The sequence below is a fragment of the Macrobrachium nipponense genome, chromosome 27 (genome assembly GCF_015104395.2).
Source record: "Macrobrachium nipponense isolate FS-2020 chromosome 27, ASM1510439v2, whole genome shotgun sequence".
Taxonomy (NCBI): domain Eukaryota; kingdom Metazoa; phylum Arthropoda; class Malacostraca; order Decapoda; family Palaemonidae; genus Macrobrachium; species Macrobrachium nipponense.
The window spans coordinates 41,938,841-41,956,493 of NC_087216.1; the positions used below are offsets into that span (position 1 = coordinate 41,938,841).

The 17,653-nt window shown below is 41.8% G+C and overlaps 2 protein-coding genes across 4 annotated transcripts in view; both read left to right on the forward strand.

The window, feature by feature from the left end:
* The window catches only part of LOC135201053 (uncharacterized), a 16,409-nt gene extending 13,115 nt beyond the window's left edge, over nt 1-3,294 (forward strand). The window contains exon 5 of one of the 2 annotated variants that reach the window (XM_064229904.1): nt 598-3,293. In XM_064229904.1, the coding sequence (XP_064085974.1) occupies nt 598-744 (147 nt within the window). In that variant the 3' untranslated portion in view covers nt 745-3,293. Of the gene's footprint in view, nt 1-597 lie in introns of both variants that reach the window. The other variant, XM_064229905.1, reaches the window with a different exon arrangement.
* Nucleotides 3,295-16,345: 13,051 nt separating this feature from the next.
* LOC135201054 (GPN-loop GTPase 2-like) overlaps nt 16,346-17,653 on the forward strand; it is a 307,395-nt gene continuing 306,087 nt past the window's right edge. For both annotated transcript variants that reach the window (XM_064229907.1, XM_064229909.1), the window contains exon 1: nt 16,346-16,621. The gene's annotated coding sequence lies outside the window, so the exon portion shown is untranslated. The remainder of the gene's footprint in view (nt 16,622-17,653) is intronic.

Here is a 17,653-nt window from a genome sequence, read left to right on the forward strand (position 1 = left end):
TGTATGTCAGGCCAGGTGGAAAGAATGCTCCCAGAAACATCGAACCACACAGAATTAGAAGATGCAGAGAAAGAACAAACAACACAAACAAACACACACACACACACACACACACACACACACATATATATATATATATATATATATATATATATATTATATATATATATATATATATATATCGAGCTACAATGTCCTTTAATATCTAATTCGCTCTACCTCGGAATTAATATATTTGCATACATGCTTAACCGAAGGGGAATTTTTTCTCGATAATAGACTTGCCTGAACCCGGGCGCGAACCCATGGAGCCTTTCAAATCCAGGAACGTCAGTGAAGCTTTTACCTACTACACCACCGCCCGGGTCCAGGCAAGTCTATTATCGAGAAAAAATTCCCCTTCGGTTAAGCATATATGAAAATATATTAATTCTGAGGTAGAGCGAATTAGATATTAAAGGACATTGTAGCTCAATATATGTATATGAATCACGGAATGTGATATGACTTTTATATATATATATATGTTTATGTGTATGTTGAGCCCGAGTGAATTGCCACTGCATACCCTTAAATTGCTTTTATTTCTGTTACCAGGAATGGCTTCTTGCAGCCAATGCTTGTCCAAGGCCTCTGTCAAAAGTAGTAACCAACCCTTCCCAGCACCAGGGACTTGAATGGTCAGCCTCCGTTCCTCCAGTGGCTCCACCTGTTTTTCAGCATTGTCCTTTGAGTTATGAATAATGGAAGTGTTTACTTCCCTGTACTTGATTCAGGAGTAGTAAGATTTTACATTACCTTTTATCTTTTTCATCCCTTTATTTTAATGCATATCTGAAGGATACATTTATACATTTCTGTAATGTGCTGCAGAATGATAAGGAGTTGCATCCTGCAATGCATTTACGTGTCAGTTGGGTCTCTGGTCCCTTACAATAAACTTCTGTTACTAGGATGTCGTCTCATTGCAAATCCAACATGGCCCAGTGAGTTTTCGAGCCGAGTCATGCCCCTGATAAGTCGACCGCCCCAGGCCAAGCCGAGGCGTGCCTCTCCTAAATGCCGAGGGCCTTGTCACGGGCCGTAATGCAAGCACTAACATTAATTGCAGACCAGCAACATGCCATCCATTCCCTTTGGAATGCCCTTCCCGGTTCTGGATCATGTGCCGGCAGAGTCCCTGTTTAGCTGCCCCTGAGAAACGTGATGTTTTAATGTCCTCGGCAGCGTTCAGGTCCTGGAGACATTCAGTGATGTTTTGGATTCACCTTAACAAGTTTCCACAGCAGGATGTTGCCCTGCAGATTAGACTCAACTGTGTTCCGGCGCTGCAACGTGTACTGGACGCCTAGTACTCAGATGACAAATGGAATGCCCTTACTCCAGACATGGCTTTGGAATCCATCGGGAACATTGCGTTACGGTTGCCGAGCCAGGCAGCGCAGTGGTCAACATTTTTTCCCTCGCCCAAGGAGGCTTTGTGTTGTACTTTTGAAGCTGCACCCCAAGACATTGAAAGCGTCCGACACGTTGCTGTGAGGGAGTCAGCAGACACCCCGAGTGATGTCACAGGCAGTGATGACGTAGAGCCAAACGTCTCTGTTGCGTAGTAACTCAAATGCAAAGCAATGCGGGGTGCATAATTCCCCTGGTCGAGCATCATACCCAGCAAAAGGTATGACATGCCATGGGTGTAACAATATGTGAATGTTGTAATCTAGATTTTATAAGTAATCAGTGTATGAATTTTATTTGATACGCTGTCTAAGTTTGTGAATATCTGTTGTTTCAATGTTCTCTTAAGGGCAAAAGGAGATACTGATCAGGAAGCTATGGAAAATCATGATAAGAGCCTATCAGCATTACTGCAAAGATGCCGAAAAATACATCAAGTTGAATCAAGAGAAGATGAAATTACATGTGACTGAAGTTAAGTACTACTACATTGGACATTTGCTAACAAAGGATGGTGTTCGTCCGGATTCAAAGAAAATTGAAGCTATTAATTTTCTAGAAGTGCCAAGTGATGTTAAATCATTGAAAAGATTTCTAGGGATGGTTAATTATCTCTCAAAGTTTTTACCAAGGTTGTCAAAAATAACTCAGCCATTAAGAAATCTGGAAAAGAAAAATGTTGAATGGCAGTGGAACTCTTCTCATGATGAAGCATTCTCCAAGATTAAGAAACTAATTATTAAAGCTCCTTGCTTGAAATATTTTGACAGTAATTGTAATGAGGGTAAGTCACGTGACCAGAGAGACTTCTGTAATTCTCCCCTGCTCTCCACATGTTGGCTCGTCAATACTGTACAACTAATTGCTAACTTGTTTAATAAACTAATGTTAATTACCCTCAGCTTATCAATGAGAACCTGTAACATGGTGTCAGGAGTGGTTCTTATCTACATATAAGCTGGATTAAGGAAGAAATGAGGGTAAGTGACAACTTATAAGTTACGGACCAGTTTGTTGACGTACTAGGCTACACCATTTGCCGACGTGCAGAATTTTCCACAGTGGGATAAATTTTCTTCTCATCACAATTAAGGTAGTTTTGTACCATAAAGATGAATGTACAGTTAACTCCACCAAGTCCTATGGAAAAAATTTAAAGAAGCTTTTATTAACAATGAAACTGCCATAGGCTTTGACAAGGAAGCTGACAGACGAAGGGTAGCAACATTCTTGCATGTTATAGGAGAATTAGGGGTTGAGAAATATAATACACTGTCTTGGGATGACGATGGAGATAAATATAAGATAGATAAAGTTTTGAAGAAATTTGATGCAGAATGCAGTCCCAGATCAAATATAATCATGGAAAGATACGAATTTCTCAAACGGAAAAAGAATCTAATAAAGTTGTGACCAGCTCATAACTCAGTTAAGAATTTTATGTAAAACTTGCAATTATGATAATGAAGAAGAAATGATCAGGGATCAATTCATCCTTAATTTACATGATGATAAGGCTAGGGAGAAATTACTGGATCATGTGCAGATGGATACAGAACTAATGACCTTAGAAAGGGGTGTGAATTTTGTAAAAATTATGAAATGCGAATTCAGCAAAAGCAGTAAAAGACTAGTAGCAATACTGAAGAGGAGGAAGTTAATGTCGTTGGGAAGAAGAAAAATAAGTACACAAATCCTCGAATTAAGCCTAAGTCCAATGATGCCAAGGAAATAAAAGATTGCAGGTATTGTGGCAGGACTCATAAAATTAGGATATGTCCAGCATATGGTCAAGTGTGTGCCAAATGTAAGAAAAAGAATCATTATACTATTCAGCAAATTAGCACAATAAATGAATCGATGGGAAACATTTCTATGTCTCATGAGAGAAAACAGTATGTAACCATATTGTAAATCAGCAAGAAATAAATTTTCAGATTGATTCCGGTGCTACATGCAATGTTTTGAGTGTTAAAGAATTGAAGCGTTTGATTGGCAGTGATAAGTTAGATACTGGTGATAGCATCAAACTGAAAGTGTTTAATAATAAAACAATCAAGATTATTGGAATTAAAACTCTAATGTGTGAAAGGAAAGGAAAGCAGTATAAACTTAATTTTTATGTAGTGAAGGAAAATGTTTCATCTGTAATAGGTTATGAGGATGGACAGAGACTGAAATTGATCAAAATTCTTGTGAATGATAACCCAAGTGCTAAGCAAGAAATAAATGAGGTTTCTTCGAAAGTGTTAGATAAAAAGAAGATTATTTCTGATTTTCCTGATTTATTTGAAGGTTTGGGAGAATTAGGACCTCCATTTAAGATAAATATTGATAATACAGTGTCACCAGTGATACATGCTCCAAGAAAAGTTCCTTTTGCCCTTAAGAGAAAATTGAAACAACAGATATCATTCACAAACTTAGACAACATATCAAACAATATTCATACACTGATTACTTACAAAATCTAGATTACAACATTCACATATGGTTACAATGGGTGTCAAAAGGTAGGGCACTTCCAGAGATGCTGCAAGAGCACGAAGAAGGTGCTGCTCACTTCGAGTTTGGTGACTGTTGCAGACACACACCTCCCCCCCACCATACAAATAAGGTTTGTGTTTCCCATGGGAGGGGGAGGTCAGTGTCCACACTTGCTGTAGCAGACACAGGAACGCAGATCTGTGTTGTTAGACCCACGATTCTTTCAAAGCCTGCACATAAAACCCCTGGAATTACAACCTGGAACAGGTCTGAGGGATGTAGCTAATTTTTGAGTGAGATGCCCCAGATCAATGGCATGCACCATATAGATAGGTGGGCAATGCACACAGCAGGAGGTTTACTTTGTGCCGACTGCCAAGAACTTTTATATATTGCTGAATGCCTGTAAGGAACTGGGAATAGTACCTCATGCTTTCCCTCACCCTTCCCCTCATTGTATCAGACGACATTATTAGTGAGGCAGTCTCGCAGCCTAACTCCCCTCAGACAACAAAGCCGGCCATCATACCTATCCCACCCATGGAGGAGAATATACCAAGACTAGAAGAATGGTTGTTACATGACTTCTCATCCTCGACCTTCAACACAACCAGGGAACCTTTGCCTGTGATGATGGGCAAGAAACACCACGTACATTTATTGCCTGATGCCATACCTTATGCCTGTCACATGCCAGCAGCAATCCCTAAGCATTGGGAAGAGGAGGTCAAGGCCCAGCTTGATGAAGAGGTTCAGAAGGGCGTGATAGAACCAGTCCCAGCAGGGGATGCAACAGAGTGGTGTGCAAGAATATTAGTGGCAACCAAGAAGACAGGTCGACCTTGCCACACAGCGGACTTCCAGTGCCTCAATGCCCACTGTCTTCGCAAGACTCATCATACAGCGGCACCCTTCGACATGATTTCAAGCATCCCCATACCCATGTACAAGACTACAGCAGACGCCCATTGGGGTTTCCACCAAGTGGAATTGGATGAGGATAGCCACCCACTCACGACAATCATCACCCTATGGGGGCGGTATAGTTATTGTAGAACACCCATGGGCCATTGTTTGGCTTCCTATGCCTACATGAAAAGGTTCGACGATGCACTGCAAGATGTCACCAGAAAACATAAATGCACTGACGACACCTTGCTCTATGGTAACAACATCAAAGAGGCGTTTTGTCACACATATGAATTCTTGTCAATGTGTTCCTCTGCATGTATTACACTCAAGCCCAGGAAGTTCAGATCTTGCAAGAGAGAAGTTACCTTCATTGGGTACCACTTGGGATGGGAGGCATACAAGCCTGCAGAACGTCTACATGCCATTCGTAACTTCCACATGCCAGAGAAGCCCTCCATCACTGATATTAGGTTGTGGTTCGGATTCAGGAATCAGTTAGCCCCCTTCCTTGCAATGGTGCCCATGGAGCCCTTCAGGGACCTCCTCAGGAAACCCACGGAAAAAACGTATATTGGGATAGTCAGCTATGTAGCAAACTCCAGCAGGCACAGGAGGTCATCTGTCAATTAGCCAAGGATGGCTTGGCATATTATGACAAGACGCCCTACTATAATCATGACAGATTGGAGCAAGGAGGGCATTGGTTTCGTCATCCTCCAGCAGTATTTTGCGTGTCAACCAGCAGATAGCCCGTTTGTTGCAAGGGTGGCTGGTGTCTTGCCCTATGTGGCAGTCGATACCTCACCCCTCTGAGGCAGGGTATGTCCCGGTAAAGGGAGAAGCCCTTGTAGTCACCTGGTGCTTGCAGAAGGCCAGGTTGTTCTTACTTGAGTGCCCTAATCTCACCATCATCACAGACCACGTCCACTTGTCAAACTGCTGGGTGATAGGGCCCTTAAGGACATCATCAACCCAAGATTGTTCAACTTGAAGAAAACACTCTAATTCAAGTTTCACATCAAATACCTGCCCGGAAAAAGGAACACAAGAGCGGATTTTCTCTCAAGGTACCCAACTATGAGATCAACCTACGAAGCTTCTCACAGCTGGCTAATGGCCCCAACAGAGTCACAAGAAGTCGCCTCCCTTCTTCAGCATTTGGGACCGGCTAGCCATCAACAAGGATCTGGTGACATATTCTGTGAATCAAAGATGCACACATTTGGCTATCCCCAAAGATCTACGTCATCAGGTAGCCACTAACCTACACGCAGGACACCAGGTCCTCGACTCTATGTTTAGAAGGGCCAGGCAGTCAGTATACTGGCTGGGAATAGAAGGAGACCTTCAGCATTGCTGTGCCCAAAGCACCACAGTCAAGCTCAATGGGAGCGGTAGGCTCTCAAAAAGGAACAAATGACTCTTGAGAGTCATCGCTCCACCCCCCTAGCGCACCTGTGTCCCAGGAGGCTATGCAGATCCTTGACACCACCAGGAGACTGTCATCCATCAAACCAGGTATCCATGTACGCATTCAAAACCAAGCTACTAAGCAGTGGAACAGAACAGGCATAGTATCGGAAACTAGGCCACACCATCAGTATATAGTCAAGCTCAATGGGAGCAGTAGGCTCTCAAAAAGAAACAGGTGACACTTGAGAGTCATTGCTCTGCCCCCTAGCGCACCTGTGTCCCAGCCCGGCACCTCCATGATCCCTACACCCAAAAGGACTCCATACACTGAACCATTGTCTGTATCATTTGCAAAAAACATTGTGTATGGGTTTGTCTGAATGCAAAAGTAGGCAGAGTTTCGTGGTCTGCACAATCTCAGCAGAATCTGTCACAAACAGGTTGCAGGTCGTTCAATGTATGTGTTTGCCAATATAAAGCCATCATACACATCTCTTTTAGGGAGATGATGCCATGTCTTCCCGGGACAAAATTTTTGTTCAGACTGAAATCTGTGTGAAATAGTATGTGTGTGTGTGTTTGTCGATAATGACAATCGTCCAGACAATTGTTCAGTTAAGAGGCCCAAAAGGGCTGCTGGTAAACCCAAGTGGCTCAAAGACTTCATGTAATGCTGTTATTATTCGTTGTTTGCACATATGATATGCACAAATACAATTGTATCAAGAATTAATATTATGTTTTTCTGTACACATATTTGAATGTCACTAAACAGCATACTACTCAGTGTATGTAACTCTGTTTTGCTATTGAAAAGTTTGTTATATTTTTTCTGTCACTCTTTTCCATAGTCATAGTGACATTTGTCCTTTTAATTTTTGTCATGTATAATCTTGTGGGAGGCAGGGGTGGTGGTGATTACATATGAGAGTAGAAAATGCATCCTTTTTAAAGAACTAAAATTGCTTGAAATTGACCAGCCCATCCAGGTTTAAAAAGCACCTGCAGCCACTGCTCGTCCTCTTTTTTCTATCAGAACCTAACAAAATCCAAACTTACAGGCAGAGTAGGGGCTGCACACGTGTGTGAACATGACCATGAAATCTAGAAGTAAGTAATCGCTCTTTATTTTAGCTATCATTGGGCTAATGTTCTAGAATTGTGATAATCATTGCTTAGAGAACTTTTGGGTATGCGTCCCTCATTGATTTGCCAAATTCTCACTGCATTTTGAGTGATTTTTCATGCTTTTGAGTGGACACATGACCACTCTGTGTTTTTTGTGTTAGTTTAGGGGTAATACATCCCCGTTATTCATGTGTCACTGTTTTGTCATATTTTTAATTCATAAAGCTTTATTTTTGTAATAGAATTGTAAAAGTTTTGTTGACTATTACTCCTGTTACCCTTGTGCAAGGATTGGTACTTAGCCCTTCAAGCAGGTTTGTCCGCCTCACAACATCGAGGCCTTACCAGTGTTCAAATTGTGGCTTTATTCACGACATTTCTGGTCCTTTGGAACTGGGATAAACCTGAAAGAACCAGTCCCAGAGTGACGGCAATTGAAGTATGGTTTTTAATGTACTAATATTGGGTCACTCGCAACTGCCTCCCAACCTTCTGCGTAATGAATGCATAGAATAGAAATTCATTGCAGGCCAGGTGGGCTAATCTCAGATTCATCCTCCAAAACGTTGCCCTTCTGGCAGAGGAGATACCATTTCATAATTGTCAATCTTGGAGGGACTGACCTTGCGAGAGAAGGTGCTCATAAAGTTTGGGGTAAACTGAAATCATTACTAGAACACGTACAGTTGATCATGGTGACCATGACCAATTACAATGCAGAGGAACAACACTACCGAGAAGCGAACTGCTTCGGGGTGAACCCTTCCGAGTATCTTGCATGAGTAAAGAGTCTCAACACGCAAATATGGAGGTATTGTGCAAGGCATAGAAATCGTGGCGTGAGACATGTGCGAATGAACCCCATAGTGTACTTGGTAGGATGCACCTGTGAGAGCCATTTTCCTGAATCATATCTTAAGGCTAATCTGTGGTGAGTGGACCAGACAGGTTGAACAGAGAAACTAAGGAAGGGTCAACGCTGGGTGTTGAATTGCCGTAACTTAATGTAAAAAGAGCGGCACCATTTCCTATCTCCCTTGATATTGTGGAACTAGTCTTTCCAATAAAGTAGCGTTTTGAGAATAACTTCCCCCGTAACCAAAATGGCGGCCGCAGTAGAAACCCAGATTGACTCCCTTGTGGTCCTTCTGATGGTGACAATCGGTCGGGCCCAAAGGAATTTGCTAGATTCACTCAATGACAAGGTATATCAAAATTTGCTTGACAGAATTCAGACAGATGAGAAACAGTTGCGAACATCATACGTGTCGCATACTGTAAAATTAGAACCATCACTCAAAAGTAAAGTCACCAACGTGCTGGAAGATGCAGGCCAGATTATAACCTTGTTATTGAGTCATATTGGCACGTTGACTAAGGTAACACAGTCAATGACCTGTTTACCGCACCGGAAAGAGCTGTGAATTCGCTACATTCACTGAATTATTTAATGTGCATGTGCATAATAGACCTGATTTGGACTATGTTGCCAAGTACACTTACTTATTAGGTTCTTTAGTAGGAGAGCCACTCAAGGTCGTTCAATCCTTGAGCATAACAGCTGCAAACTGCCAAGTTGCCCGCGATCTATGTGAAAAGTACTACAGCAACCAGCAGCAGACCCTAGTCATTCTGCATAGAAGGCTAGCCAATCATTTGTCCCCAAGTGCAATTATGTTGACCTCAAAAATTTCCGCATAGAACTAACTGTCTTAATCGAACAAATCAAACTTCTGAGTGGGTCCCCATTAGATCACAGCATGTTATTAAGTTTTGTTAATCACAAGTGGTCGCAAGGCCAAGTTTATTCCAAAGTAGTTGAATATCTGCATAACTGTGATTTTTCATTGAACGAGTTGTTCGAAGTGCTGGACTTCATTATAAGATCAATGGAGGATGATATGTTGCCAAGGGGAGAGGAATTATCATCAACCGAAGCGAACTCAATCCATGCAACCGCTTGTCCGTTCTGTAACAGCAATCACACTGTCTACAATTGTGTTAAGTATTCTACTGTGGTGGCTAAAAACGTCAGTTAGTTTTGAATAAAAAGTGTTTCAACTGCCTAGCGTCGGGTCACTTCAGTAGGCAATGTAATATAAAGCGTAATTGTAAGTTATGTGATGGACAACATCACAGTTTGATCTGTGAAAGAGACAACCCGCAACCCAGATCCATCGCATCCACCAACAACCCAAGTTATCAGTTCTCCTCAAAAACATCCTTATCAGTTCTCCTCAAAATCATCCTAAGTAGTCTTTCCGCCTGTGAAGAAACCAGGCACCAACTGAAAGGTAAGTCAAAGAACGCAGCCAAAAGCCAAGGATGAGAAACCGTGTGTAACTGCAAGGACAGTCTAGGATGAGCCTTCGACCAAGCTGCCGGCTACCCTATTATTAACAGCTACAGCTACCATGTATTCCCATAGAAAGCCTTTTGCCACCAGAGTATTTTTGGATACCGGTAACCCGCAGTTTCATTTTGAGTTGGCTTGCAAAGAAGTTAGGATTGCCAGTTGTTAAAGGCATTTCATTAAATATTGCGCCATTCGGCTCGCAGATTGTGCAAGGCGAGTACGATGTTGTTTCATGTCAAATACACTAGGGTGCCAGAGTAATCTGCACTAGACTCGTTCACGATGATGTAAACACCCCTATTCATAATGTTGGCCTCTCTAACATAAAAGCGCACTTGCAGCACAATGGTTGAACTATGATCAATGATCAAATTAATGGCGATCTTACTAATATTAATATCTTGGTTGGGGTTGATTATTTCATTTTGTTCATCCTTGGTACGGACAAGATTGACAGAGTGAGTTTGTTTATGACACATAATGGCGTAACGCCATGTTTCCATTCCACAGTGGGCCCTGGAAGGGGTAGATGTATGTGTTGTCCGCACATTACGAGTCTGTTGAGTCACCCCAGAGATTGACGTTGATGTGGTGGAGATTAGATACAGAAGGCATCGCTCCCCATGAACAGTACACCACCTCAGAGCTTGCTGCTATGAATAAAGTCCAGAGTAGCATTGTAAGTATTGATTGAGGGTACCAAGTAAGCTTACCATTCCATGGGCCAGAACACCCATAATGCATTCGCTTGATTGAACATGTTAGAGACGCAATTTATGAAAGACCCTGATTACCTCAGAGACTACGAGAACATCCTTCAGACATATCTCAACACCAGGTTCATTCCTGAAGTAACTGATAGGAAAGTAGCTATTGCCTGGGTAGGAAGCTGCACTGGAAATAAAAACATGGTCATTTCTAACAGAGTGGGGGAGATTGTTTCAATCCAACAGGAGTGTGGCATCAAGTTGAAGTATGTCCCCACCAAGCAGAATCCAGCTGACCTCTTGACCTGAAGTTCAATGTTGCACGACTAAGCCAACCACCTGTGGCATGAAAGACTGCCCTTTCTGCACAGTGACGGGACCCCTGAACCATATGTCGAAGAAGGGGAATCTCTAATCCAGCAAAGTGTGATCACGGCCGCCCTGAGAGAACTCAGGGAAGGAGGAACTCTGACTCTGCCTGAACTATGGAAGTTGTAGGGGAGTAATGTAGATTTCACATGACTTATGAGAGTCGTGTCTTACGTTTTGAAATTTGGGAACTGCTGGGCAGACCCTTTTTTAAAACTAGTTTATTTAGAACAGAGACATCACCTTCCTAGTCATGACTTAGCCTAGTCATGTGGAATGGCATAATTTTTACCCAGAATAGATTAGTTAATGTTACTAATACTAAAAATGAGTTAATGTTGTTGCCCTCCAAGGATACTTCAGTATCATTGTATCTCACCCATCTCCATGTAACTCACATGCATTGTGGGGTTGATATTCTAATAACTCATTTCCTGCAGGAATGTTGGAGCCCGGGATTGAGGGCCACTGCCAAGAGAGTAGTGGGGAGATGTAGGGCCACCACCTCCACCCCTCCTGACCGATAGAGCACTCATGATCCGTCCCTTTGACAAGGTAAGAGTAGACCACACGGGCCCCATACCCATAGAAGGAATGGGGCACATCTCATCATCACCTGTTTAGCCAGCCGTGCAGTGTATCTCGATTACTGCAGCGGTTTGGATGCCGATACCTCTGTTTCACTGCTTAGATGCTTTGCAGCTACCCATGGTGCTCCTACAACCATCTACAGTGATAATGCCATGACCTTCAAGGCCGCAAGCACCTTTCTGCAGGAGGTATACAACACGGATGTCATGAAAGAATTCCTGTGCAGAACAGGGATCAAATGGATCCTTCAGACATCCAGATCTCCCTGGAAAGGGGGATTTTTCAAAAGGTTGATTGGGGTGGTCAAGAAAATGCTTGCTACCATGTTATGCCGGAACGTGTTCAACGAGGAACAACTCTGGACCTTGATTAAAGAAGCCAAAGCTGTGGTTAACAACTGCCCCTTGATGTACATTGGGGACATGCTTGAGGATGAAGCCCTCACACCATCACACCTCATCCATGGAGATGTTGTTCGGTCATTGCCGCCTGTGGTTCCTCACAAGGAATTGCATCTGACACTGACGACACATCAACTTATAAGCAGTATTTCAGGTTGACTGAGACCCTCAGTTGCTTCAAGAAGTACTGGAGAGAAGGCTACCTGAAATCCCTGCAAGAACATCATGACCTGCGAGAGGGCACCCCCCCCCAACCCCAACTGCACTGTGTGTAGGCGACATCATGCTGGTGAAAGCAGACCAATGCAAATACAGTCAATGGCCCCTCGGCAGAATCCTCGAACTCTACATTGATGATAAAGGTGTTGTCAGGTCACTGAAAGTACTGTTTCAGGGAGAGAAACATCTGCGTGCAGTACAACATATCATCCTGCTGGCGGTAAACGCCCATGATGACGAGCGACGGGAAGATGATGTCCAGCATAACAAGAGTGAGGAAAATGTAGATAATGGTTAGGCAGAAATAGATGTTAATGATGAGGTGAATCAACAAACTGATGAACTTGATGAAGGTGGTCATGACGTAAACAGTGTTAGGAGTGTAATGAGTGAAACAGTATGTGTTGCAGGTACCTGACCAAAAAGGAAGGCTGCAAAGGAACAGAGGAAAAGGATGTTGGAGTGGCTAAGAGATGATCTGATATAGCGTAATGTATGTGTTTGTTAATCCTAAAGAGGTGAACTCTGAAAGTGTGCACGTTGGAAAGAGCTTTAAAGGAGTTATGGCTGAGATTCCATTTTCTGTACTTGCATTTTCTGTTGAGACATTGCACAGCATGAGAGTGATCCAGCGCCGCTGGATCAGCGGTCCATGAACGGGCTCAGCAAAGAGAGTTGTATGTGTTGATTTGTGAACTTTGTACATTTTGTAACTCTTGCATTGCACGGGAGGAGCTCCCACCATATGAAACTCTTGTACAAGTGTTTTTGGCATCTGTATTTGAGACAAATGAAGCATTTGAACTTGTAGGTGGTAACGATCTCTCTATGTAAGTGATCTTCTGTTGCTATTCTTGCCTTAATTGGCTGGTCTTGTGACAAATTTTTCCACCTTTTACGATTACTACATAACCTATGCACAACTGTATCAGTGTGTTATTTAATTTTCTGCCATTGATGATGGCCCTGATATGAGTATGCTCTGTGACGAGCACTGATTGAGTTGCACGTTCCTTGAAGAGGAATCTTGACTGTGTTTATTTCATAATATTGCAATTACCATTGATCAAGCTTGAGCGTTACTATTGATTTGATTATGATATTGATGCATTGAGATACATTAGTGTTAATGACCTAACTGTTTGCTTGCATTGATGCCATGATATTATTCAAATTGCATTTTTTATATGATCCTGTTGCTATTAGATGGTCTGTGTTGGTGTGTAGCATGTTATAATGAATTTGTCATTGCTTAAATTTGCTTGCATTACGCTTGACCCTTTTGTTGCAATTATTGCCCTGATAGAGTTACAGTTTGTACAATGCTTTTGATTCTCTTTTGATTGCTTCATGTCATTGCATTTATTGACTGATCACTCCATGTTGTACCTGTTTGCTGTCGAAAGCTAGACCCTTGCTGAAGCACTGCACACAAGTTAGGCTTCAATGACCCCGTTTGACCATGTCTGTCTGCTCCACCCAATTGCCTTGTTGCCTGCTTTTCTTTCTTTCCCTTTTTGGAGGGTGGAGAATGTTGCAAAAAAAAAAAAAAATCGTACACAAGTTTTTCGTGACGTAATCCTGCTCGTCCACTTACACTTTACCGCCTTTTATTGGTAGGCAAAACATTCCTTGGTAGGCAAATTGCCACATATACGACGATCTAGCAGCACAAGCAGAATGGTCCTTTTATGACATCTTTGATTTAATCGTTCCTCGTTACACCCCCTATGGAATAATGAAACATTTGTTGTGATAACGTAAATTAGATATGAGAGTAGAAAATGCATCCCTTTTAAAGAACTAAAATTGCTTGAAATTAACTAGCCCATCCAGGTATAATAAGCGCCTGCAGCTACTGCTCGTCCGAGTACGGACTGCTCTAGGGGCAAGAGCCTGTGTCAGCACAAAGCTGGCTTAATCTTCAACAGCAACAACTGCTCGTCCTTTTTCTTCTATCAGACCTAACAAAATCCAAACTTACGGGCAGAGTAGGGGCTGCACGCACGTGTGAACACGACCATGAGGGGTAGTTGCGAGCGACGCCATATATGACCATGAAATCTAGAAGTAAGTAATCGTTCTTTATTTTAGCCATCATTGGGCTAGTGTTCTAGAATCGTGATAATCATTGTTTAGAGAACTTTTGGGAATGTATCCCACGTCGATTTGCCAAATTTGAGTGGTCGCGTGACCACTCTTGTGTTTTTTTTTTTGCATTAGTTTAGGGGTAGTAATCTATGTCCCCGTTATTCACGTGTCACTGTTTTGTCATATTTTTAATTCATAAAGTTTTTTTTATCGAATTGTAAAAATCTTGTTGACTATTGCCCATGTTATCCTTCAGGAAGGTTTGTCCGCCTCACAACTCGAGGCCGTACTGGTGTTCAAATCGTGGATTTATTCACGACAGCTAGGAGAAAATGACAGAAGCCATAGAAGTTCTATTAACGGTAACTGGTGTTGTTTAAATACAATAAATCTAAGACTTAGATTAATAGTCAGCTGTAGGTACAGTAAAGTTTAGATTTAATACTATGTATTAAAAATGGCATAGCCAATAAAATATTTACGAACTGGATATTGGTACGGCAACCGTATCCCTGATTGCGATAGATATTGGCACGGCTACGGCAGTGAATTGCGCATACGCGAACCCTTGTTTACCGCGGCCGACTCAGGCATATCAGTGACAGCAAGAAAATGACGACCTAGCAACGTAAACCGTGTAATAATACATCAGTTTTCGCTGAAAAACAGATATTTTCAGGTTTCAACAAGCTGAAAAAGGCAATAGACGTCTACGAAGAGCCAAACTTCCAGAAATCGTATATACGTAGGTCACGAACGATCGAATCGGCCCCGCAAAGAGCTCCGAAGAGGAGATTCAAAGATGTGAAGCTTAGTGCGTCCTATATGGGAAACCTACTGTTAATGTAGACCTAATTTGAATTATTACTTACGATTGTATAGGCCGTTTACCACAGGATCGACTTGGTAGTTTTCCTTACTACCATGAATACAGCAGAACACGATTTCTGTGTAGTACTTGAAGTCTTCTTTGAATCTCCTCTTCGGAGCTCTTTTCAGGGCCGATTCGATCGTTCATGACCTACGAATACTGTACAATTTCTTGGAAGTGTGACTCTTCGTAGACGTCTATTGCTTTTATCAGCTCGTTGAAACCTGAAAACATCTGTTTTTCGGGGAAAACTGATGTATTATTACACGGTTCAGAGGAGATTCAAAGAAAATATGAAGTACGCAGATAGACTAGTTTAGTTTTATTTTTCATGCATATAGTCAAAATCTAAGTGTTTAGATATTATTGTGATTTTTTATATTTTCATTTACTGTCAAAATGTTTTGGTGCTTTGGTGATGACAGTATGGTGCTTCACTTTGACATTTTGAATTGAAGATGTTCAGCGAAACAATTCAGTTCGAATATTATTACTACTGTCGCTGATCCTCTAGTGCCGTACCTATATATAGCTTTTAGCAACAGTGTACGGCAACTGCTGCATGATTAGCAAACTGTCGTACCTACAACAAGTCAATAGCTGGCGCAATACGGCACCACTGACAGAATCTGACGTAGGTACCCCTACTACACTATGTTATTTGTAATGCAGGAAGTCTGAAATTGACGAATGCGCAATTCACTGCCGTACCAATATCTATATCACAATCAGGGATACGGCTGCCGTACCAATATCCTGTGCCAAATATTTATGATAAAATTACTCATTCGAAAGTCAAGATAAAAAGCAAATAAGGCTAACATCGGCCATAAGTTCAAACTGCAGATACAAAAGCTGTAACGCTGCACTGGAAGCGATAAATCGCAAATGAAAAAAAGAAAAAGAAAAAAACAAACTAAACCACCATAGTTAACAGCTTGCTGTGCCTCCGGTCTGAAATGCGTTAATATTGCTCTGTAAACATAGCTTTTTTTGGGGGGGAGGGCGGGGGAGGATTCATGTACTTAATTTTTTTTTTTAACTTTTTCATTTTTGTGACGTGCATAAACGTTAGAGTATACGGAACAAATTATTTTATTTGAAGCAAAGTGTCAACAAGAAAAGGAAGAGAGAAAACCTGTAACCCGTGAGATTGTGCGAGCTAAAGAATGTTATGATGGAATTAAACGTAACTTTAAGCAGACTTGATATGAATATATTAGAATATAAAAAACTAACTAAAAGCATATGAAACAGAAAATACACAGTCTGCTTTGAATTTCTGTTACAAGAAAAACAATAGAGAAGAAACGTGGTACGATAACATAAAAAAAAAAAGACAACGACGATCAGCACGGTTGAAATGAACAGAGCTAAATGTCAAGGAAAGATTAAAGGGATATGAAAGTTAGAATGTGAAGAAATATATGATAAGCATGTGCCACCATAGAGAACGAACCTCAATATAACACCAACGGGAATGAAAGAGGAGCCATTTCAAAGCATGCTCTTCGGCGGAACTACTGTTAGAAGTGCTACCAACGACAATGTCTCTGAAATAGTTGCTAGATCTGGTCACAGAAGTTTAAAACAGTTAGTTTTTATTTTTTGCGGCTAGTAGGTAAGTAATGGCAGATGCCATTCTTTCTCGTTCATTTCGTTATACCTAATCACCTACTCGTGCCTTAGGCCTTTCCTGCTGATTTAAGCGAAAAAGTCTGCTACCTAAGGCTCAGTGCCAGCGCTTGCTGGATGCCTTAGGCTGTCCATTAGGCCATTTGTGCGAGTTCTGTCATTCAAGTCTAGTAGTCATAGGTTAATCATCATTTAGGTAAAAAACCGCATGGTACAGGGGTGGACCATGTACGATCAGCGTGAACAACCCCAAAAAAAGTATATTACCTATATAACGTGTCCTGACATCGGAGATGGGCATCAGTCGCGACTTCTTGTTGGTGAGAAACGGAACTAAAGACCTCTACTCCGGTGTCAGGACGCGTTATAATGTACTTTTCTTGGGGTTGTACACATTGATCGTACATGGTCCACCCCTGTACCATGCGGTTTTTTACCCTAGGTAGCTTAAGCCACTCGTAGATTCGAAGGTTTTAGGAATTAGGGTAAAACACCACGGCAGGCCAAACAGGCCACCTACAATCAACGCTTGCCACCCTCCGAAAAAGTACATTATAACGCGTCCTGACACCGGAGATGGGCACCAGTTGCGACTTGTTGTTGGTGAGAAACGGTGCTAAATACCTCTACTCTCCTTTCGAAGCAAGTATTTTCTCCAAAGTTAGAAATTAAGGCCAAATTTTAAGATTTAAACAGAGGGTACTGAAAAGGGCGTCCACGGCAGTGGAAATCTCACCAAAACGCTTTAGAAATTTTTACTAAAAATGTTTCGAAGATTGACGCCATCTCGATGTTTACGGAGTCGCTTGTGTCAACAAACTTTCCATTTCCTGTGATAAATCCGCACACCACTTGTACCCACAGACGCTGGGGCACTTTTCATCACAACAATCGAAACACGGTTTCTCACCAGCAAACAAGTTAGGAGTAAACAACTGTTTTGGTAGAAGATGACGAGAAGCGTGCTCTTAGCTAATTTTTAATAAATAGTAAAACATCAATATTTTACACATTTATG